This window comes from Teleopsis dalmanni, chromosome 2, assembly GCF_002237135.1.
Source record: "Teleopsis dalmanni isolate 2A chromosome 2, ASM223713v2, whole genome shotgun sequence".
Taxonomy (NCBI): domain Eukaryota; kingdom Metazoa; phylum Arthropoda; class Insecta; order Diptera; family Diopsidae; genus Teleopsis; species Teleopsis dalmanni.
The window spans coordinates 130,084,503-130,109,489 of record NC_051847.1 but is presented as its reverse complement, the minus strand read 5'-3'; the positions used below and the strand labels follow the sequence as shown (position 1 = coordinate 130,109,489).

Below are 24,987 nucleotides of genomic sequence, written 5' to 3'. Positions count from 1 at the left end.
ATACCAGTGACAACACTGCAATCCAAAATTTTGATGAAGTAAGTTTTGGGTCAGTAGGCTAATGAAGACTGACTCTGGGTTAAAACTACAATGCAAAATTTAGTAGGTGGAATAATGCTAATGCAAAAAAGATGGCTATAACTATTGCAACAGAATCGATAATATAGAATTCAATAAAATATTTATTCACTGCAAGGAAATCGTCTCAATATCGAAAACAACGAAATTTCTTTTTGGAGAACTTTTTGTACAAAATATATATATAAATATTTTTAGAATTATTATATAAAATAATCATTGTTATATATAAGATTATTACTAATATAAGTGGTAATTTAACGTCAGTTATGACGGAAGTGCCTATTTTATTTAATCGAAACTAATATATTTGGTAGAGAAATTTTGAAAAGTAGTGCACTACAACAACAAAAATTTAAAGCAAATTAACAAAAAACGCCAAAATATGAATATACAAGTCAAGTACGGCTTTGTGTAAGTTGACTAATGAACACTAACTCTAGACTTCAAATTTGACAGAGCACGAGTTCGGTGCTTGCGGTCTCAGAAAATTATTTACAAGTTCCATTATTAATAATTCTAATGCCACTGATGATGGGTATTTGAAAAAACTCGAAACGGCTGCGTGGTCAGCCAAAAATGAAATTAATTTAAATTATATAAGAACTTCTTTAAAAATTTAATTTTTAAAATTGTGTAAAATAATGTATTCTAAAATTTTTGTTCTCTTAACTTGTAGCAAATAATGTAATATTTTATATAAACAAAGGTTTTAAACAAATACTGAATATATTATTGTATTTTACTATCCAAATATTTAAAAGTTTTATCATTATATTGCTTTAGTTTTTATACATACAGTAAATTTAGTCAGTGTGTGTAATATTACTAAATAAATATCGTCGGTACTACTATCAACAAAAACGTAGAACTCCTTAGCAAAATCTGTTTTAACTGATGCTTTTAAGTCATATAACTTTTGTATTCATCTTAAAATGATAAACCACACACAAACTCTTGTGTTAGAATAATTAATTTTGATTAAAAACATTTTCATTTCCCTTTAATATTATGGACATTGGTTAAGAATATTTCTTTTACTTCAGAACCAGTACTCATAAAATTCTTATTGCTTACATTGGTCAAAAGCTCTAAGTCCATGACAAATAATTCTGTCCCATTCCCAGCGGTACACTTTGCAAATTATACTCAAAGTATGCTTTATGCAAATCAAAGTACTTCAAAAACCATTTAATATCTCTTATCTCGGAATATTTAATTTTAATATCCTTTGGTTTCTACAAGTATTTCACAGCTTACTTAGCAATAAAACTATTCAAATACTACTCAAAAACAAATAATTCAGAGCACTTTCAAGGGACATTTGATTGTGTATCCTTTTATCGTAGCTCTGAGGTATATTTTGTTCCAATACAAAATCAGTAATGTATTTTGCATTACAACAATTTATGCTCGTTCAACAGTAGACAAATTTGCGACATTTGTACATTTTTCAATAAACCTCGTCCGTCTTTGTCGCTGGTTGTAAAGCATGAAATCCAAGATATACAAAACAATTTTTCACTTGCTTAAACAAGTGCCATTGTGCTAACTTGAACAAAGTTACAGTCAATTGGACAAGCTTTCACCAATTTCATCTCAATTCAGTTCCTTCGCTCACCTCTTTTGGTGTCTGAATTTAAATGATGGCAAAACGGAATTGCAGTAAAATATTTATGCGCTGTTAAAGTGTGCCTTGTGCTGCTATCACAGATTTTGGCACATGTCCTTTGCAATTCAAAGTACACTTTATGTCCTGTCTACAGGCAAATAAAATTTTGAAGAGTTGTTTGTTACGAAAGAAACGTGAATTTGCTTTTAACTTTTATGATAAATTTCAGTGATAATTTTACGAAGTTCTGTCATCGTTTATACCAAAAACTATGCTTGTTTTCCATTTAATTTTGTTTTCTGAAAGTTTCACTGATTTGATATGTCACTCATACGCTGTGTGCACCTCTCCAGCAACAACTTGCATAATTAGCACTAAAAGACAAATGAAACTATTACTCGAAAAACAACATTAGAGCAACTTTGAAAAATAAAAGCCATAGAAAAAGGCTTAGGAATGACAACGGTTAGACGGTAAAAGTTTTGATAAGCAAACTTTTAATGTGCCACATAATCCGCACGTGTACGTGCCGCAAAAAACAAATTCTATTTTTATTTTTAAGAAAAAAATAAACAAAAAATTTTGATAAATTTTTTGTTTTCGCATAGTAATTTTTTATTTTTATTAAGTTCTGACGCCTTGGGAGATTTTATATTGTTGACCATATCTTAAGCAAAACAAGCATACAAATCGAGTTAAGTTTTAAATCCTGAAAAATTTACTACAAAATGGAAAAATTCTCTCGAGCACATTTGTGTACCACGTTTGGCACTAAAGGGCATCTAAAGAATACAGCCATGGAAACCTTTCCTTCATGTACTTATGTATTTTTTGGTTTTTATTTTATGTTAAATATGTACAATAAGAACTTAAAATTTACTCTTGAAATAAATATTTAAATTTAAAAAATAAATCAGGCATGACTTTATATTTTTCACGATGTTTATTTATCTGATAATTTGTTTAGAACTTAGACAAAATTCTTAGATTCTTGTGAAAATCTGCTTAAGGTAGGGGCTGGGATAATGTTCTCTGTAATGCGTTATGATAAAAAGTTTCTAAAGATTTTGCCTTTTAAAAATTAATTTTAAACCTTACCTAATCTAAAACATAATTGAAATTTATTAACTACCTCCAAACCAATTAATAAATATATGCATAAAGTAAACTTTCTTTAATGGTTTAAATATATGAGTTTTCGTAACTAATATAACTTCCAAGTATTGTTGACTACAAAGTGTTTCACAATTATAAATGAAGGAAGATGAGTATTTGTTCTGATTCCACTCACAATCTATTTCTGATTTAAGCTTTCAAATCCAATCAAATCTTCACAATTCGAACAAAACAACTGGGACTATAACAACAAAAAATATATATTTCAGCTTATGTATCGTTTTAAATACAATTTTACATTAGTGCCTTCATATAGCACTGCACGACGAAGAACACACTAAGTTTTTTGGCATTTATTACTAGTGCTTGCCGTTTTGCTATTATTTTTCTCTTAAACTAATTTTCCATATTAATAATATTCCAGTAATTCCAGAATTAATAGTAATTTTCTATAAATAACTTTGAATAAGTTATTTAGTTATATAGTTATATTTAGTTATATAAATATATAGTTATATTTAGTTATATTGAAATTATCTAATTGAATAAACACAATCAAGAAAGCTCTAAGGGCTTTCAACCTAAAACGACTTAATAACTAAATGCAACTAAGTAAAAATAACTTTAGAATCATCACTGCAATTCTGATAAAACATTGTCATTTAAACTATCACCTCACAAATCTGGGAACTTGTAGGTTTTGTAGAGAAAAGAATGATGCCTCAATTCAGAAGAAAGAAGCACCAGTTGAACATTTCATATCAGATAAATAAACTAAACTCTGTAATGTAGGGTCATTACTATAATTTATTTATATAAGTTTTATTGAAGAAATAGCTTAAATCTATTAAGGGGCACAATGGATCTCCGGTCTGCAGTGCAAGACAGGCCAATACTATAACAAATATATATGTAACCTTTAATACAAATGAATGCACACAGAGAAAACTACATTTACTGCCTTTAATGTTTACACTTTTTAACATATGCCTTACGAATGGATATAATACATTTTTATTTAACTGTGGAATTCAAAAGATTCATACCTTTCATTGTTAAATTATTGTATTATATCCATATACATTATAACATGTAAACATTATACTTTATTAATATCTCGACAGAACTCTTTTTAAGAGTTATGTGGCCAAAGTATTATCACAGTTTATTAATAATTATTGAGGACCATATATACAAATATCAAAATTTCCTTTTTCAATAAGACACTTTTTTCAATAAATTTGTTATATGTTAATAATTTTAATATTTTACTTTATCATTGATTTACGATTACACTAATCCATTTAAAAAGAAATAAATTTCTTTTTCTACCCACTTAAAATGGGTAAAATTCAATACTACCAAATTCCTACATATGCCTACTAATAATACACTATCCCTCAAAATAATAATTTAATACTCACCACTGGAATATAAGGTAACATTTATGTTTGAATAAAATTTAAAATGGGTGAAATTCAGTACTACGAAATTGCTATACATGCCTACTCTCACAATAGTCACTCACAAAAATTGTTACAGTTGCACTTTTTTTCAACTACCTAAAAAAAAATTACTTAATTTTAGCTTAATATGGTGATGTGTAAAGTGCCATATATCTTTTAGATACTTGCTACTGCATTTATGACAATAAAAAAAGACTAAAATACTTTATTTTAAAGTACAGATAGATATTATTTTTCATTGTTAACAGCAATCTCTCTTTAGTTTATTTTCTAATTAAAACAAGTTTTAAGATCTTCGAAATTGATATATACTTAGATGTACTTACAAGCTGCCAAATTAAACTTATTTGCCCGCAACAGAAACTCTCTGCTGATTTTTACCATTTTAGTCATCTTTTGAGAAATTTTTACTTTTATTTTCACTATTTATTACTACAAATATATATTTACTAAATTATAACTTTAAAATGTTTCCCATGAAATATATAAAAAATATTCATCCTTCTCCATTGAAACTAATATTAATTTGCCTTTAAGGGAATGTAACATAACACGTTAATTAAAGGTTTTCAAATTACTTAAATCGTTGAAGCAAATTAATTTTGCCACATTGCAAACTTCTTAATTGCCCTTCATCTCAAGAAACTTGTCTTTAATTATTTTGTTAATTTCATTCTCTGCTTCATGTGCACACAAATTATAAACTAAATTGCTTGAAACTTAAACATAAATCAAGTCCTAACATACTAACATACTAATACGAGTATATATTTTATAGTATAATAGCGTATACACACATATTCGTAGCGACAATAAAATTAGTTTAAATACAGACGCAATAATTCATTATAAACGTTAACACAATTTCCTCCCATAAATTTAATAACAAACTACAGGAAATTGCTCGCAGGATATGAAATATAAATTTCATAAAAATGCTTTCATATTTTGTTTTTAATTGTGAGCAGAAAACTATTCAAAAAAAATAAAAATTTTAAATATTTTTATTACATTTATATTACATTTTTATTACATTAAAAATTATTATGTTTTTTAAATTTATTTATTATTAACAACAGTATTATTGCTTCCGCTAAACTAAGCACATAAGTGAGATTTAGTATTTTTAAGGATTCAGTAAATAATTTTTATTAGAAAAAATAATTCCAATATATTTCTAGGGGAAAATTTAGTTGATTAATACTATTTAATTAATAATTCAAGTTGTCGTTAATTAAAATATACCTTCTGGAATACAATTTTATATAATTTAAGTCAACATATTAGATACTATGTACCTATTCAACAGTCACTTGCATACTATATCTAGTAGGCAAGTGAATACGTACTGTTCCATAATATTTTGTTCATGACGATTTTTTTTGTCACTGAATGTTTCATATAGACAATATGATATCTAGCTGGAGGTTTTGCATTGGAAATTGCATATTCAAATCTAAAACGTATTGCTACTATAACATAGCTACATGTAACCTACTTCTAGAAACAATGGAAAATACTGAGCGCCAATTCCTTGCTTGCAATCACAATTAAATGTTATGGCCTATGTTCAACCCAAACGTTAAGTGATTATTATGTGTGTATTTTAGCAACAAAATATAAACATAACCTTCTTCCAGAATCAACAGAGTCCAAATCCAACTGAACTCATATTTGCTAAGTACTAGAACTGTGATGCTTAAGTGCATTGCAAATGTTCACTCATTGAACACCATTAATTAATTTTAAGCTTAGTGAAATGTGTATCAAAGCAGTTAAACTTATATTGAATGTATTTATAAGGAAGCCAATTTTTATATAACCCTTTAGTGGAAAACGATATTTAGTCGAATGAAAATTCCTCAAACCATGAAATTATATCATTACCAATGAATGTTTATTTGACAACTAATTATAACGTTTCTTTACTCGGTGAATAGTAAACCTTACTAATTAGTAGACAATGGAAATTACCGAAATGAAGTTTATTTTAATATTACAAAGCAATACAGAAATGAAAATTTTTAAAATAGTAAGTAAAATTTCTTTATTAACTGTTAATCTGTTGAATCGGCTGAACAGAAAATTTTTTTACAAAATCATTAAACATCGTTTCTCCGTTTCTCATTCCATCTTCTTAACTAAATGTTAAATTTATTGTATTTGACAGAATACGGCGAGTATCAATTTCATTAAGTATCTTTAACATCTTAAGTAAAGTCATATGTCCCCCGCACATTTCATATTAATTTCTTTCCATCGTAATTACTACAAAATATTGTATCCAGACCATTTATAATTAAAATAATTGTCTAAATGTATCGTTTTTTTGTCTATTTACTCATACATTTATTACAGTCTGTGAAAGAAAAAATTATATTCGCATTAGGTCCATCTTATCGTAGTCATGTTAAAATTAATTTACAATTTTTTGCTTCGCTGGAAGGCAAAACAAAAAAGCATTTATTAAAATATTTGACTTTTAAGGTTGTTATCTTTTAATCAATTTCAATACTTCAAGGATAACTTCAATCTTCTCATATATTAAGGAATTTTTAACTTCACTTAGTCTTGTTCTGTATCAGTACCTTCTCTATCGCTACTCGTAATCTTTTTCTACTGAGATCTATATAACTGATATCACACCATAAAATATCGTAATTTTCTATTACTAAAACATGTTTATTGAGGGCAACTACTGGGAAAGTTTTTATCGAAAGATGATTGGAAATCAAAATTAAAAATCAATCTTATCAGTCATTACAATATTCACCAATTTCAAACAAAGCTCTTTACTAGAATTTTTAATGATTCAATCTTCAAGCATGGTTTCCTAAATGGGTGTAACACATCAACAAATCTATCACAAGATGGATATCCGTATTCTTAAACACGTCTTAATAAATTTTTTTTAGATGTCTTTTGCGAGTTAAGTGGTGCCTTTTTCTATTAAAGTATTCAATGTAGCCAGATTTTAGCAACTGTTTACATGACGCCAACAGTATGTCCAAATCCAAGATGTTTCCATTTCCCCATCTGTTCAGTTCATCTGCTTTGCAATCCCTGTGGATCCAAGAAAAGGAATGCTAAAATTCTCGTTCAGAGATGTGTAATAGTCATAAATTGTCCTATACATAAATTGAACTGAACCCAAGAACTTTTAAACAGTCCACTAGTTGATTCTCCAGTAGTATATATATATGCAATATATTCTCCACTGTCACAAAAGCTACAATTTGGCTAATAGTTATAAATTCTGTTTAGAAACATTGTATTGATTAGATAATTGTAATAAATTTCTTGTTATATTATATATGAAGTTGTTTAAAGAAGTCGCTATAATTTTCAAATAAAGCAGTTTATAAAAATTGACTTAGTAACACATTTCATAAAAAACTAAGAACTGTGATGACTTGCGCACATAATCACAATATCTACCGTAAGAACGCAGCAGAAGCTACTGGAATATACAGTCCTAGAAACAAGCAAAATCATATAACCAGGAAGAGAAAGGGTCACTTAAGTTTTTTACTAGTACATGGTAATAAAGATTTTTTTTAATGGACTCAAGTTCCTGAATAAAGAGAAAGAATAAATAATAAATCGGTTATTAGAACACCAATAAGTTCAGAACATATTGACACTACTTGATTATGTTTTACAAAATATATATATTCTAGGTGAAGAACCACTACTAATTCTCCACAATTAGAGAACAGAGTTTGGGCTAATTTTTCTATATATTTCACTTGTGCTGTATTACACGTATCAGTTTTGCAGTTATCTCCTCTAATTGCAAGCTATTTCAATTGAACAATCTGAACTAGTTTTGCTTGATCTTTTGCAATGCTATTGCATGCTACCATTTCGTAATAAAGAAAAAATCAAAAACTTGGTTTTAAAAATCAATTATGACGAAAGAAACTATTTTACTACTATGTATTACTAAATTTTTTTGCTCTCCAGTCGTTTTTAAAAATTAGTTGATTATAGATACGTATATGATTGCTAGACTACAAATGTCAGGCTTAGAACTCTGAATCCGTCAAGCTATACCTAAACAATGACTTCGCTTGTTTTAACCAAACCAACCAATGCTAAATAAAATATTTATAGTTAATGTTTCAATTCTTTTATTATTTCGTTTTAATTTTTCGGATAATAACTACGATTTATATAAAGCCAAAGCTTTAAAAATAATTCAGTTCAATAATATAATTTCTTGATCTTTATTACTTAAATAATATCATGGTCGCAGTGCTCTGCTTAAGTGAAAGCTAGTACCCCGTTTATTCTTATTATTATTACTTCAATACTATTTAAAATATATATAATAATCTAAAATATTATAAACTTTTTTCTATAACTAAATAATATTTAACACTAATTCTACTAATACGTTATTGATATCTATTTATTGTCTCTATATATGTTAACTTGAGGTCAATTATGAATTTCTCTTAAATGATTAATATCACCTTTGTATTCCTCTTAATTTTCCAACCAATCTTCATGTTAGTTTTTGTTAAGATACTTTCAGTATTTGTGGAATATTTTTTTAATTTTATTAATAACTCAATTTACTTAATAAAAAATCAATACCAACGAAAAATGCTGACATTTGAATTAAATTTTCTCTTAAATCATTCTCAGATCCGCATAACGCAATCATTCGAGAAATCATAATAAATTATTAACCACTGATTGCAGTTTCTTTTATCAACCAATGTTTATTCGTAGTGAAATGACACACAGAGTTTGCTGAATATAATAAAACTTCCACAATCGAGAATAGCATCTCAACATATTTCGGAGTTGCAGGCCCATCGTGACATTGTTAGAAAATGTCCATAATCAACTATTGATTTTGATATTATTTATGCCAAGCACGTGCCTGCATGAGCATTTTCCAAAGCCATTCAAACAAAAATATGACAAACATTTTTCTTTGATTGAACAACTGATGGGATCTATTTTTTTACTCTTTTGGGTAAAAATAGAAGAAAAATGTTAAACAAAATATTCTAATCCTTTCAAGCGCATTAATTTCTGAAAGCAGAACAAAAATCTATTTTTATGAAAATGAATTTGTTTAATTATTGGAAATTCTACCAACAAAGAGATTTCAAAAAAATTTAATTAAAATCCAATAAGGATAGAAAAAAATAATGAATTTAAGTTATTAAAGATTTTGCAAAAAATAAAAGATTCGAAAATGTAGACTGATGATATTCACACCTAAACTATAATCAATAATTTTAAAACAATGTGCCTCTTTCTAGAACTAAAAAATTACTTACGATAAGGATATATATAGGTTCTGCATATACTTGAAAATAAAATAAACAAATCCTAAAAAAATAGTACGCAATGATTATGTACTACAGCCTATGATCAAAATGAAAACAAAATCTCTTTAGAATCAGGTATAAGGTTCAGTAGTGCTAAAAATCATTAAGGTTCATCATTAAGGTTATATTAAATGATCAGATAACATTAATTGCATAATAAATAGACAGTTCTCATTTTGAAAGTACGTGTATAAGTTAACTTCATAGACCAGACCCATAAACAAATGTCCTTCTTGACTAATTGAACAGCAAAATTAGCCTTGTCGTTTTTGGTGAAACAAATAAGGTCCAATACTCAAAAAATCGAATAACACACCCACCAAAAACGCTTTGAAGTTCATGTTCATGGTTTTAGTCCTAAAACAAAAAGTCACTTCAAAAAATTCCAAAACTGAAAGAATGCTTGTGCGCATCTGGCTTAAAACATATCTTTCTAGTCAAATATAGACTTATACGATTATCTACAAAATATTCTTCAAATAATACAATATCCAAATTTTACGTCAACATAAATTAATTAGACGAGTAGACATAACGATGAATATACAAAATATTCACTAAGGAAGTATACACAAGGAAGTATAGATGCTCCGACATCTTTGTAAATTGAATTTTCATTCTCTGCGGACACAAAATTATTATTCTATGAAATAAAAAAAAGTTATTTTTCCTACAAATTAGTTTTTGTTCTTAGTAACTCATGAAATAAATAAAATTTAAATATGTTTAACACAAAAAATTTTTAACAAATCAGATACATTTCTTTTGGATGCAAAATTGTTTCAAAATTTGGTTTTGATTTCAAATAATCAAATGGGGGACTCCACCGATGTGTATTCAGCAGGCGTATTCTCTGCTACAAAAGATGTTAGGGATAAGCTAAATCAGCTTTTCATCGATATATTAAGCGGAGACATGCAAAAAGAAAATCTGCATATCTGGCGGTTAAAGACCAACATGGTAATGCGAGAATGTGTTCATCATCAACAAAATGCATTGAATGCTTTCAGATATAAGTTTCCACATGATGTTAACATCAATCAGGAAATTCAAGAGCTCAAAGAATTTTCTGACGAACTAAAGAAAGAATATATACAATTGCAAACCGAAGCATATAATATCGAGTTAAGTTTTTTAATAAAAAGTCGAGGCACACAGACGGAGAACAGCGATAGTGAACTCTAATCAAAGGAAATTTAGGAATTAAATTTTAACTGTAAGAAATTTACAGAGAGTTTGGAGGACTGGTAAGATTCTTTAATATATTCAGTAAGAATCTTAAATTTATAATTAATATTATATTGAAAGATATTGCATGGTATGACTTATTAAGCAATGGATCGATTTTACTATCGATGAAAGAATGTCTGAATGTCCATTCTATGCTGAAATGCTAGTTTTAAAATAAAACTGATGTTTACTGTATGTTAGAATGAAGTCCAGAAATGGCAACCTATAGTATACAGTCAGGTTAAACTGACTGAACATATTGAATGTTACCATTTAACAGCGTTGACTGTGTCTTGGATACATATAAACTGATTACATATTACAGAATATTTTCAATGTAAACATGGTGAAATTAATTGTCAATTAACTAATTTATCAAAATACACAGTTGTGACCTACTTAGTTTATGACTCTATCAAAAGAAATATAACTTCTCTAAGGAAGAATCAAAAATACATGCGAAGTGTGATTAACTAAACTGTCTGTAAAAATTTTGAATATCTTTTACCTGGAAATGGATTATAAACTTCTTTGGTGCAAACAAAAACTAGATATGCAATCTTTATTTAAGGGCAATGTATTAATTTTCGGATGTAGTTGATTAAAAATTACGATTGGATTATTACAATAAATGCTGAACTATGTACGAGGTAGTCCCTTAAAAATTTAAATTAATATATCTAACCATTTTTTGAAAAGTCAAAATTAAACTGTTGTAATAAATATTGCTACCAAAAGCAAAAACATATTTTTCTTTATTACTATTTTTACTCTAAACTAAACTATATCTTTCCAAGCATAGCAGTAAATATCCTGAGTTTAAAGGAAACCATAACTGTTAGCCAATGATTATAAAACCAAAAATGTGAAGTGTATAGATATTATTTATGTATATATTTAAATAGAAATATATTAAATATATTTAAATATGCATTTAAATTTAAATATAATATATATAATATATATATCCAAACCACAATATATATTATATGCTTTTAACACAAGAAGAATAGTTTTAACATGTTTGTTATACATTTGTCGGCATTTTATTCATTCAGCTCAATATATATTTCTTAACCATATTTTAACCTTCCTAACCGTCTTCATAATGCACTACATTAAGCGACTGCATTTGTGTATTTGACATTTTTTTATAAAAAAATATTTATAAAAATTTTATTCGATTGGCTTCTAAAATAAAAGACTTAAGTGCTAACAGATAGAGAGAAAGTTAGATAAAAAAAGATGATAAACAGATGGACAGATACAATCATATAACTATATCGGTTCAACTTGTCGTACCGACCATTGATACAGTGATACATAATGCAGACTTGCTCTATAATGGAATGATAACCTTAATATATATATAACATATATATTTGTCTGGAATAAAAAAAGGCAATGACAATATTTAAATAAAAAACTGAGTAGCTTTCGAAATAACAGAAACATACATAATAATCATGTTTCATCAAAATTTTTCATAAAGCAGTTAAAAATTTTTAGGCCAAAATTTAATTCAAAATTTGAATTGCAACAATATTCCTATGGGAGACTCCAACTATAAATGCTTGGTGGGCATAGCCAATGCAAGAAAAAAAATTCAGAATAATTTAATTAAACTAGTCGGTTCTCTGTTGCTTTCCCCTTTGATTGATGAAAATATGCCCTTTAGTCAATTACTTGCGAATAGAGGAATCCACGCTTGTCTCACTGTGCATCTAAAAGCATTAAATGTCCTAAAAGGAAAATATCCTGATAACAGAATATTAAAACAAGAAACGGAAAAATATAAACATTTGGCTAATCATATAGAACAGAAGCTTGAACATTTATTGAATGCTTTAACTGAAAGTGATTGGAGATATATTGAAGGAACTGACGAGAGTAACGATAGTGAAGTTGAATCAGAAATTAACTGATTTGGTTAACACAGATCAGTTCTTTGGTAAGTTGAAAAATTTTTGTAAATAAAAGCATATGCTAAGTACTAAATGCTTCCCATGGTATAAAGATTGTGGATTATATTATAATTAGCTTGAAAATGAAAAAGTATAGTTTATCCAAAATTACAGGGTGCTACCAAGTTCTTTTTAGCATTTTATAAAAAACATTAATATTAAAAATAAATTTAATTAATTGTATAAAACAAGAGGTTATTAAGAAACATTGTGTGATTTAGGCAAAAAAAATTTCATATTTATTTGCGAATTTAGTATTCTTCCGGTTGACTGAAATTATCATCCTTCAGATATTTTATATTACTCAAACAGTCCAAAATTTTATAAATTATGCATAAATGTAATCATATTCGTCCTTCAGATATTTTATATTACTCAAACAGTCCTAAATTTTATGAAATATGGATAAATATTTCTAGCTCCTTCTGCGTCATCTCTTCAACACCATATGCTTTAAAATCAATACTTTGAATTCCTTCTTCTTATGTAGTGAACACATCTTGTGTCAATTGCCAATACTACTGATTTTAAATGAAATTAAGATCATACTCTATTTAGAAACGTTTGGTTAAGCCACAATTATTCCGTAGTTATTTAACTTGGGTATGGAGTATATTTACTGATACCCTTTCAGAAGGAATATATTATATATAGGTAATATATGTATATATATATATTGACAATTAATCAAAATTTTTATGAAGAAAAAAGCTTTTTGATACTCTGTGCAACATTTTGATATATTTCAAAGCTTAAGAGCATAGTGATCATTAATAATACCACTTACAATTTCATTATAACTATTTTTATAAAATTTATTATATTTTATTTGACAACTATTGTTATATTTTTATAATACTTTAATAAATGACTATCAACTCAGTAATTATGCTATTTAGAATTTTATAATGCATATAAACCACAATAAAGGAGCATTTTATTTGTTAAGAGTACTTGTTAACTTAAGTATTGATAAAGAAAAGTGCTCTTTATTGTCAACCTTAACAAATAAGCAAGATGGTGAATTCATCAAATACACAGAATAGAGGCGATAATATATATATATAACTATATATTAACTGAAATGTTGGTTTTAAATCTTCACTAAAATCTGACGAACACTCAGGTCCCAACTCAACAACAACAGTACAGCCTGCTTTTAAATAAGCAGATAGTTAAATAGACTGAAGCACACTAATTCGAATTATAGGCCTGATTCATAATATATATATACTTCTTAATTTCTTCAATGTATTTCATACTAAATTGAAAATAACTTACCAAACTAAAATAAAACAAAAAAAAAAAAACTTGAAATTAAAAACTCAGTAACTTACAAATTATTTTAAATGCTTACTTCTTAATAAAAAATTTTTCATATATCAGATAAAATTTTTCGGAATCAAAATTATTTCAAATTCTGTTTAGATAAAAATAAATTTCAATGGGTGACTCCAGTGATGATTGTTCAGTTAGCATAACTTCTGCTACAAATGCTTTTAGGGAAAATCTTATGGAATTAGTTGACACGTTGTCAAGCGGATCTCTTGCTGATAAAAGTATTACCGCTAGACAAATTTGGGCCAACAGAAAAATGCTAGAATGTGTGCAAAAACATCAAGAAGTGTTAACTACATTAAAATCTAAATATCCTAACAATGTCAACTTAGAACAAGAAGTTCAAACTTTTAAGCAGCATGCCAACGAACTTCAGTTGGATTATGAACAACTATTGAATGGCTCGAAACAAGACGAAGATGAAGAATCCCTTGACAGTAGCGACAATAAAATTGACTAAAAACTTGATTCAAAATCCAATATAATTATGGAGATATTTTTGGATCATTGACTAGTGTTAGTATTACTCATTCAAGTGGTAAACTAATGGTATGACATTTTTAGCAACACAAGACTACAATTAAATATCTAAGTAAAATTTATATTTCAGTAATAGGTACGTTTTTTGAAAAAAGAGTATAATTAGTTTTGTAATATTTGCAAATTATTGACGAGTTGAAATTTAAGGAAAAGAAAATTGTTTTCAACGCAAATATGCAAGACTCAAACAGTGAAGATGAACAATTCGTAGACGATTGATAAGAGCGACTAAACTAGAAGTTATGATAATGGCAACCTATGGTAATATTATCTTTAATTAAAAATTAAAAATATTTAAACATAATTTTAACAGTTTCCGAACAACTAGAAACTTTATTGTAAGTATATCTGAAGTTATTAAAAAATAAGCTTTTGTCGAGTCTTACAATAATAATATTTGTAATATGACTTACATTTTTAGCACCAAAAAGATCTGTTCAAAGTTTTATTCTGATTGTGATGGAATGCTGAAATATTCATTTCAATCCAAAAGCCTACAATTGTGTTTCTATGTTGTTGGTAGATTAAAAAAACTTTACCCACTGCAACGATACGTAAGCTTGATTATTTTAGTAACAAAATCTTAAATATGAGATATTAATATCAATCATCTTAGGTTTGTCAGGAAGCTTTTGACTCTTAACAGACAATCATCGAATTTATACTATTTATTTGTAGTATAACCTTATGAACTCTCTTTAAATATGTTCGAAATTCTATCAATTTGAGTTTATTTCTTGTGAAGAAGATGAGTGCATTGTAATGACGAGTGTTATATATAAATAAAACCGAAAATTACATTATTCTTGATTTCTTCGGTTCCCATTGATGGCTCAAATGTAAATATGCAGCGCCACTGAATAACCTGAACTGTAACGGAGTCTACTCAAAGGAAATCAAAATTAATCTGTTTAGGTTTTTCAAAATTTTAAGTATTAATAAATGCCTATATAGTAAAATTGTGAAATTGACTTTCTATTTCATAAATTTATTCTAACTTGTATATGTAATGAAAAAATTGGAATATATTATTAGTAAGCGATCACTGATCAAGTGATCGCCAGGTTTAAGATTAGTGTTGGCGAAGATCTTAATTTATCGAGCCAACATTGTTCACTACAACGCATGCCGTTCTCAATTGTAAAATCTGGGGTAATTTTTTCAATTGATTTGCACATTTATTTCACTTATAGCGCAATTTTCATTTACGATTGTATTAAGAAACTACCCTGAAATTAACAACTGTGTTATGTGATTTGACAAATAGAGTGTGACTTGATTCAATATATGTATTTGTGAAAAATATTACTATCTACTAACTCTACTTTAAAAATGTTCGATTAAATAACAAAATTTCAGAGATCGAAAGTACATCTAGATTGAATCCCGATTTACCATTCGAAAAGCCAGTAGATACTACCTGCTGGCAATTTCATTAATTGAATTGAAAATAAATTCAAAATTTTATAGGAAGATTTTAAGCGCCCTGATTTTATTCTATTTCTACGACTTCATCAATAAACAAAATTATAAAATTAATAATGAAAAAATCTATCAACAACCAACACACGCATATATATGATCTTTTTAGTGCAGTTTTAATATTGATATGAGTATCATCATCAATATATCCGGATATCGAGCCTTGGTAAATGATTTCCTGATAATCAAAATATATAAATATGATATCGCAGATTTATGGTGGCAGGTTAGTATGGGTATTTACGTTTCAATAGGATAATCTGGCATACCAGTGTATGCCAGTAGATATAATCACTGACTCTGATGATTCATTTGCTCAACAAACAAACGTGTTACTATGTTCACCAAGTCTTTGTAATATAATTCAGCACAATACGTCTTTCTTTTAAAGAATACTGTTAATTATTTGTATATGCGAACCAACCTAAAACCCAATTTTTATCTTAATATTGATTATAGTATCCATATTCAAGAGATCTGGTCTCAAATAATTTGTAAATTAGTTCAAACTTGAACCTACAGCTTGAACTTTTCATATATACCCGTAGCGTTCCTTTATTTGGACTTAACTGATAACTAATAAAATATAGTATTCAGATATAATTTTTTTTTCATGGATCGGAGATAGTGTTACAGTCTGATGTGAATCATAATATTCAGAAGCTGCTATTATAGCTTTTATTAATGCCATTTATTTAAAACAAATATCTTACCATAACAATGTGAACTGAAACACACATTATTGGAAATAGAGAAGGGTTGCTTTTGTAAGGAGAAGACTAAATCCGATTTTGGCTATAAAGACAACTAAAGAATTAACTTGATTCAAAAATTTTTTTGGACTTAAAAATTTCTTCACGATTACTCTTTTATATGGGAAGAACATTTTTTATTATCACATTATATAAAATTCTTAGTTACTGAAATTATATAAACCCTTCCATTTAATTTTTAGATTAAAACTGATGAGGTTGTATAAACTTGTATAGTACTTTCTATCATTATATAAATTACTTTCTTAATAAACAAGTTATTTGACTGGTGATGAATGATAAACCTCTACTATATTACTCAACTGAGTTTGGGTTTAATTCCTTCCTTTAAAAATATGATGTTCTATTGAAATATATTACTAAGCAAATATAAAATTCAATATATAATAAATCAAAACTCTTTTATTATAAAAAGCATATTGTTAAGAGCATTTTGTAACTAAATTTACTTAATTCATGCCACAATTCACATTGAGGCAACAAAGATAATCCATTCCTTTCAGAAACAAAATTTTCAATTTAGCTCAGTATTATTATGCTTGGATGAATGGTTTTCGCACAATGAAACTTCAAATCGAAAATAAATTTAATATATCAGAAATATCTTTCTCATATTCTAATTCGAATGTGCAACAATAGCAAATATGAAGTTGAAGGTGCCAATACTTGATACAGATTTACAATGCAAAGATATACCGAAAACGAGCGCAAAAATCGATTTAAAATAACCCAAAATACTATACTTTTTTGTCTACCAAAATGCTAAGGGCAAATTGTGTACTAAAACGATAAAAAACTGGCGTAGTGATAACGATATGAGAGCGGACATATTAAATTTGCAAAAAATTGCAATAAATTTGGTACAAAAATGCTGTGGGAAAAGTTGAAGAAAATGGTTAAGTAAAATTTCAAATATTTATATTAGAAAGCCATAAATAAAATGTATTATTTATACAGAATTTTACCACAAAAAATAAATTTATTAATAACCAAAGCATAAATTACAAATATGTACACTTAGATATCTATATAAAACTCGTACCACTTTACCACTTTCACTTTTCCACAACTAACTTAATATATTTCCATTTCTTTGATTTTACTTGCAGCTTCCGCACAGCATTGCTGGCGAGGAATTGGCCTTTATATTTGGTGCACCACTAGCGCCTGCTGGTCCATTTCCTAGCAATTATAATGAACAGGAAAAGCTGCTTTCCGAAGCTGTTATGGCATATTGGACCAATTTCGCCAAAACTGGGTAAGTGTCACTGCAAGTAGGAAAGCACTGCTAGCACAATTTACAAAGAAAATTTAGTTACTTCGCATGCAAGCAACCGTGCCCATAACGCAGCAGTAACTCGATTATTATCAGATTAGAACTTTTTTCAATTCCTATGCAAAATCGTATACCATGCATTTCTGAACGTGACCAGCTAATGCCGTGCCACTTGCAGTCAGGACGTTTCGGTTCACAGCTGCAACCACTTTGCTTGTATTGTGCTACATTATGCATTCAAAAGAAATTGAATTGAATTTTTATTATCGCAGAGCAACTACTTGCTGTTCTGGAATTTAATAAGTTTTTATGCATTTGCTTCCTTCTGAAATTTGACTTTCATATTGTGCGGTAACTTCAGCTGGTATCTTCAGTAAAATCAGTATCGTAAGTAGGTAATTACCATAAAATTTTATATGAACACTTTGCTGTGATAGAGGAAATTTGGTTTGAGCATAAATTAATACGAAATTAGGTGACTTGTAAGTTTGTCCTACATAAGCAGGAGTAGTTCAAGGAACAAGTAAATGCACCGAAATTAAGTTAGTAAGAAATTAAACCATGTTCAGGAAGAGCAGCATAAAATGAAGATGAAGATGAGATCTTAGTTAAAGGACAAGTTTTCAAAGTTCTCATTTCTCAATACTGATTAACGAATTTCTTGTAAATTGCTTTGGAATGGTGTAAATACCTAGAGTCAACGGTGTTCTTACTTCAAATGTACTAATTAAGTTCAATTTCAAGAAACAGATTGAATAAATTAATTGAGTGAAAAGTTTGTTAGAGAACATTTGTAATTTGAATTTAAACTAATTTTCTTGAAATGGTTCTTTTTTATATGAATTAATAAAGAAAGGATTTCTAAAAAAAAAGATAATTTGGAATCCACTAAGAATCTGTTAAAATCGATAATATATAAAATTTTTATCGACCATAACTGAATAATTTAGCTTGAATAATGTTCATTATTTAAAAGCTTGCTTTTTTAATTTTAACATGTATATTTATCTATATAGTTCTCTACTCTATTTTTTTCTTTTCTATATAATCCCATGTAGTTTGCATTGTTATGAAATTTGGGATCTATTTATAAGTGCGCGATACTGAACAGCTCACAGAATTGAAAAAGTCACAAAAATTTCAAAACGACAATTTTTGTATATCAAAGAGGAATATACATATAATATATGTATATTATGGAATATATATACAATAAATTAATGAATTTAAGTATATATTTAAATATAATTACAAACCAAAAAAACCTTTCTTATATAAAGAGTGATAATATATACATTTCCTTAATAAATATATATTCAAAGAAATAGTGACCTCAACGCAATAAAGCAGAATTAGAAAGTTCAAACTAAAGTAAGAATAGAGAAATATCATTATAATAGAAATTGATATAGAGAAGAAACTGCATAGACAAAACAATATTACCAAAATGCAAAAGTTCTAATATTATTTTTGGAACTTATTTTATTTGTAACAAATCCCTGGCACAGCTGTCACCCCATGCAGGACACTATAATAGCAGATTAATCATAGATCAACTTAATAAGCTTGTGTTTAAAGCAGTACATTAACATGATGAGTAATTGTATTCGTTTGCAATTATTCGATATGGACTTGTTTTTCAACCGGATGCTGTGCTTCAAAAATCAGCAGAGGTGTTAGATAGGCCTCTCTCCTCACCAAGGGGAAAGTTATGCTCAAATATATAACTTAAACTGTAAGCAGTGGAATTTCTCGGAGTTCCAATGGGACGTCAATCGGCGCAACATAAATTGTGTGTGTGAAAAAAAACCGTGATGTTAAGCTTTCACAGCAAGTATCCACGTAAAATTCTGGACTTTCATCATTTAATAAGCCTCAGCTTAGTCTCCAACAGTTTTTAAACTAATAATTTAACACGTTCAATCATCTTACTAATCAAAAAAGATGATAACATTAATTCTTTAATTTAATAAAACCGGAATGTTTTTCATTGCAATATAGTACCAATTCCAACTTAAAAAACTTGACTCTTAAATTCTTCTAAAAACTCGATTACATTACATAACCAAATAACAAAGTCATTAACTAAACTGGTAATACTGGGCAAAGACACAAAACTTCTTCTGTATATGTAATCTTATTCATTTTAAGCTCAAGTATACTCCACAAATGTTTTAAAACTCTGTCCGTATTAATCTTTAAATTTTTTACTCGTATACATAGAGATGGAAGTATCTATCAGCTATATATATAGATCCATTAGTTCAGTATCAAGAAGTTTCACGAACTCAAAATTTGAAGATAATTTTTAATATTTTCACCATTATTCGTATTCGTTTTAAATATCACTGGATTATGTATAATAGAATAAATAACAGAAGTAGAAAAAAGGGCATAATATTTAATCACCACCAACAGGATTCAAAACTATCAAACATTACCCATAAAAGATTTATTCGGTACTCATCGATTGTAACATATTTTTTAAAGGTACTGATATATATAAATATCTGTTAAGTATATAATCTCTTTTTGGGCCCATTACATCAGATTGCTAATAAACCATTTAAGCGTTCATATGAAGAAAATAAAATGTGGTATTATTAGTCAAATCCAAAACAAGAATCTTAAGAACCAGTATAAGTTAAATATTAATTAGATGTATTTTTGTATTTATATAATGCTTTTAATAGTTCATCTTTACTCATTTATTGTTATAAATTATTTAACTCAGTATAAATAAAATAAAAGCAATTTTATTATACTTATAGAATATTTTGTAAGTCACCAAAAACATTCTTTTCCAATTTCTATGGGTGAGTGTAGAAATGTCCTCTGCATAAAATAGATCGAATTCAAAAAAAAAAAATAATACACTTCTTATTCTTTGAATATGAATTCATATTTATATACTTAACGTATGTTACTTACGTCAAACTCATATACGTAGTACTTTCATTAAAACCTACGTTAAAAACAATGCAATTTGTACTAATTTCCGGAGTCAACGGATCTCTAAGTCATAGCACATGCAGTTATAATTATATCCAAATCTTATTTATAATGAAAATAATTATTTTATATATATTTATATACGTTTTTTCTTTTAATTTTAGTAATCCTAAAGCACCTTGGAAAGGCACATTTATCAATTCACATGTAGCTGAATGGGATCGTTATGATTTAGATTGGCCAGAGTTCAACAAACGATCGCAAACATATTTAAATATAGGTAAGAATAACATGTTATCTGGATAGATCTATTTTATTTCCGTTCTGTTCTTAACGCATGATAGTTTATGCAACCATACGTATTTACTAATGACTAACTAAAAATATTTATAGACTTAAGAGCATTATTAACAATAATAGTAATAATAGTAAAAATAATAATGATACACAAAATTTATGTTTTAGGCATACCGCCCTCTATTGGCTATAAATATCGTCAAATTTACATGAATTTTTGGAACAAGGAATGGCCAAATGAACTAAACCAAATTGCTGAAATCCAACAACAACCATACTTTAATCCCTCACATCCTAGTACTCAACTACCACGCGGTGGTACTTCCGCGATTTATCCGAAACGCTTCGGTAGTGAGGTTATCACCGGTCATATGAGCAAATACGGCACACGAGATAATAGCGCTGAAGATCCTGTGCGCACATTAAAATTACTATTACAGGAACCGCACGGCAACACAATGCAAGTAGAAACTGCGGAAAATATGTATAATGCGCCTCCAACGTTTGGTGTGGCAAAGCAGGCGGTTGATGAAGTCTTCGGCATGAACACACAACCAACAAACATGCTGCCAGGTAGCAGCACTGCAATTTATGGCATAAGCAAATCAATGGCACCAGCCGATGCAGCTGAGGCTGGCAACACTGAAAATGGCAGTAAAGAAGAAGTAGCAAAATCAGAATCAACCTTGCAATTGTTGATTGGCCTAATTGTAGTATTCATTGTGTTGAATCTCATTATTTATTCTACATTTTTGCTGCAGAAAAAGAAAAAAGCGACTGCTATGAATCGCAAACTAGGTGGCATACTTAGCTATGATGGTACTACTGACGATGAACTTAAGCGTTCCAAGCATATTAATGATGGCGATGAGAGTTATATACTCGATGTTGTGCGTAAATCTAACACCTATGAAGCAGTAAAAACGGATCGTTCACCTATAAATGGTTTTCGAATTACACGTCAGTTGAGTGCTTCCACAGTGGATACGCACACAAAGGTTTGCGAGTGGATTTCCGGTACGGTTGCTGGTGAACGTCAATTATGCACCACACTTAAACGTATGTCAAACGCTGGCAGCCCAAGGGCAACTAAGAAATCAGGCTCACCTACTTTCTCGTCTTTGCATGGCAGTAGTGGTGGTGGCAGTTTCATGCAACAGCCACATAAAGTAAGTGTCGCCATAGATGCCACACCACAAGCACGTGGTAACAGCGTGCTGTGCCAAGAACCCATTGAGATAACAAAACTTAAATCAGATGGACGAAATATTATAATATGTCAGGATATTGAGGTGGAAGATCACGAATTGCTGACACCACAAAATTCCTTAGATGCATGTCGATATTCTCTCATGCGGCAACACTCGGCAGCTACAGAGGCGTGTGATTTGGAATTACCTAACCAGCAATTACAAATTATGCACACACATGCACACTCAGATCCAGTTGATATGTACTACCAACACAATTGTGGAGAAGATGTAACTACGACGAGTTTTATGGATGACAATAAAATAGATGAGCTGCCCGATATTAATGTGACTAGTCGTGATGAAGTTGATGAGGCACTCAGAACTACATTAACACCAGCAGAACAGCTAACAGTAATTAAGCGTCGTAACTACCCCAAAGTATTACCTACAACGGCAGCACGTGATACAGACTCTCCGCCTATGACTGCCGACTTAAGTAACATGTACAAAAGAAATTCATTACCACCGAATAGTTTTGTGCCGTCATGCCTCGGCCTCAGACAACCACCCATGCCACCACCGCGCACCATCTCCACGCTTGGACGTAAACCTTCCGTAGGACGACGTGACAGCAACAACATTACTACATCGCCTTTAAAGTTGGCACAGGATTGCACACTAGAAGAGGTTGAACCTGAAATTACACAAAACACTTTGATAGTCGGGCCAATTGTGCCAAAATCGAAAGTAAGTTGTGGTTGTGCAAACATTGAGAGTACCAGTAATGAAAGTAATTACTCAACATTGAAACGTAAGCAACAGGAAAACACAACAAACATAGACAGTGAAATGAACACAAAACCACATCTTAATGAACTGGCAAATTGTGGTTGTGGCGCAACTGACTGCAGAGCTAATGACAAGCAACTTCCGCAGGCCAAGCCGATGCAAATGTTATGTTTACCTACATTTGCAGCTGGTGCGAAGGACATTAGGAAATATGCTGAAAATAGACTAAACTTTGAAAGAGAAACAACAACTGAACCTACTTGCACACAACAACCAGCGCATTTTACCGAAAAAATATACGCAATTGAGTCTCCCATTACAGCAGATGGGGTAACAATACCAATAACTCCAAAAACACCGGCAAACAAAGGCAACAAATACTTTGCAACGCCACCCAATACCCCCACCACATTAAACCCAGCAACAGCAATATCGACCGAAAAAACAATGGATAGAGACACAATTACGCAACCAAACAATATTGCAATTAAACCCAATTTAAATGTGTCCAAATCGGGCATACCGCGCGTTTTACCTTTATCTGCAATAACAGCAGCAGCAGCTGCAAATGAACTTGCAACAGCAGCAGCAATTAAGCCAGTCACACCAACAACACCTAAAACACCAACTGCAACACGCATACCGCAATTGCATAGAAATCTTAGCAATGAACTGACACAAAAGGATGCAATTGCAAAAATAATGCAGCCAGCAACAGCAACATCGACAATCATTGGAGTTTTAACTGCAACAACACCAACAAATACTTTGTCTCAGTTGACAACAACAACTCCAGTGACACCACCGTCGACTGCAATGACAACTCTACCCGGCGTTGCAAACTCCACAACGTCGGCCATTTTAACCACAAAACTGTCAACAGATTCTGCTGATTCAGTCAACTCTTCGCGCGATTCATCTTTCAGTTCCGCCACAACGAGTTCATCTTCATCATCCACTGGCACAGTACGCACCGAATTGCAGCAAAAATAACTGCAACCGCTAAATTAAAACAGAAACACAGAACTTCGAGCAATAAAAACCACACAAAGAGCGGAGAAATTGCGAGCAACAGTGAAGCAACTTTTTTGTTGCTGGCAACTTTTATAACTGTTGCATTTGTTACTTTTTATTGCGCTGCCTTAAAGAACACAGTACGTTTTTTGTTTGTACTTTTTTGAAATTTTTATAACACTTAAAAAAATTTATTATATTTATTATATCAGATCCGTTTTTATGCCGGACGGATGGAAAGTTTTTTGTTGTTGCTTCAACACTTTTTTCATATAACATTTTTTGTACTTCAACAAATCTCTTTATTCAGAAATTTTCATTTATATTTTATTCTTTTATTTACTTTTATTTTTCAATTAATTTAATTTTTTATTCTGACCTTTTCTACCTCGTATTCCTTTCACATTTATTTTGTTGCCTAACAATTTTGAGCTTTTCACCGAAATATTTTAACAATTCCATTTAGTGTTGAATGGAAACTTTGCCTTGTACAACTAAAAACTACAACAACAATTA

The 24,987-nt window shown here is 29.3% G+C and overlaps 2 protein-coding genes and 1 long non-coding RNA gene across 6 annotated transcripts in view; 2 read left to right on the top strand and 1 right to left on the bottom strand.

The window, feature by feature from the left end:
- Positions 1–24,987, bottom strand: part of LOC119680468 (peptidoglycan-recognition protein LB-like) — a 350,438-nt gene that overhangs the window by 270,369 nt on the left and 55,082 nt on the right. The window lies entirely within an intron of this gene.
- The window catches only part of LOC119680466 (flocculation protein FLO11-like), a gene marked incomplete at its 3' end in the record, with an annotated part of 60,551 nt that overhangs the window by 26,918 nt on the left and 8,646 nt on the right, over positions 1–24,987 (top strand). Inside the window, 3 exon segments of the mRNA XM_038093287.1 lie at positions 18,060–18,208; positions 21,343–21,458; positions 21,644–24,611. Coding sequence (XP_037949215.1) covers positions 18,060–18,208; positions 21,343–21,458; positions 21,644–24,450 — 3,072 coding nt within the window.
- LOC119680470 lies at positions 10,386–15,571 on the top strand. 3 transcript variants are annotated; one of them, XR_005252466.1, is made up of 8 exons: positions 10,386–10,583; positions 10,634–10,870; positions 12,363–12,804; positions 14,246–14,771; positions 14,843–14,956; positions 15,009–15,033; positions 15,117–15,249; positions 15,312–15,571. It is a non-coding gene; the product is annotated as an uncharacterized LOC119680470 (long non-coding RNA). The 3 variants fall into 3 exon arrangements; XR_005252467.1 differs by having other exon boundaries at positions 10,387–10,870; positions 14,246–14,704; positions 14,766–14,771; XR_005252465.1 differs by having other exon boundaries at positions 10,387–10,870.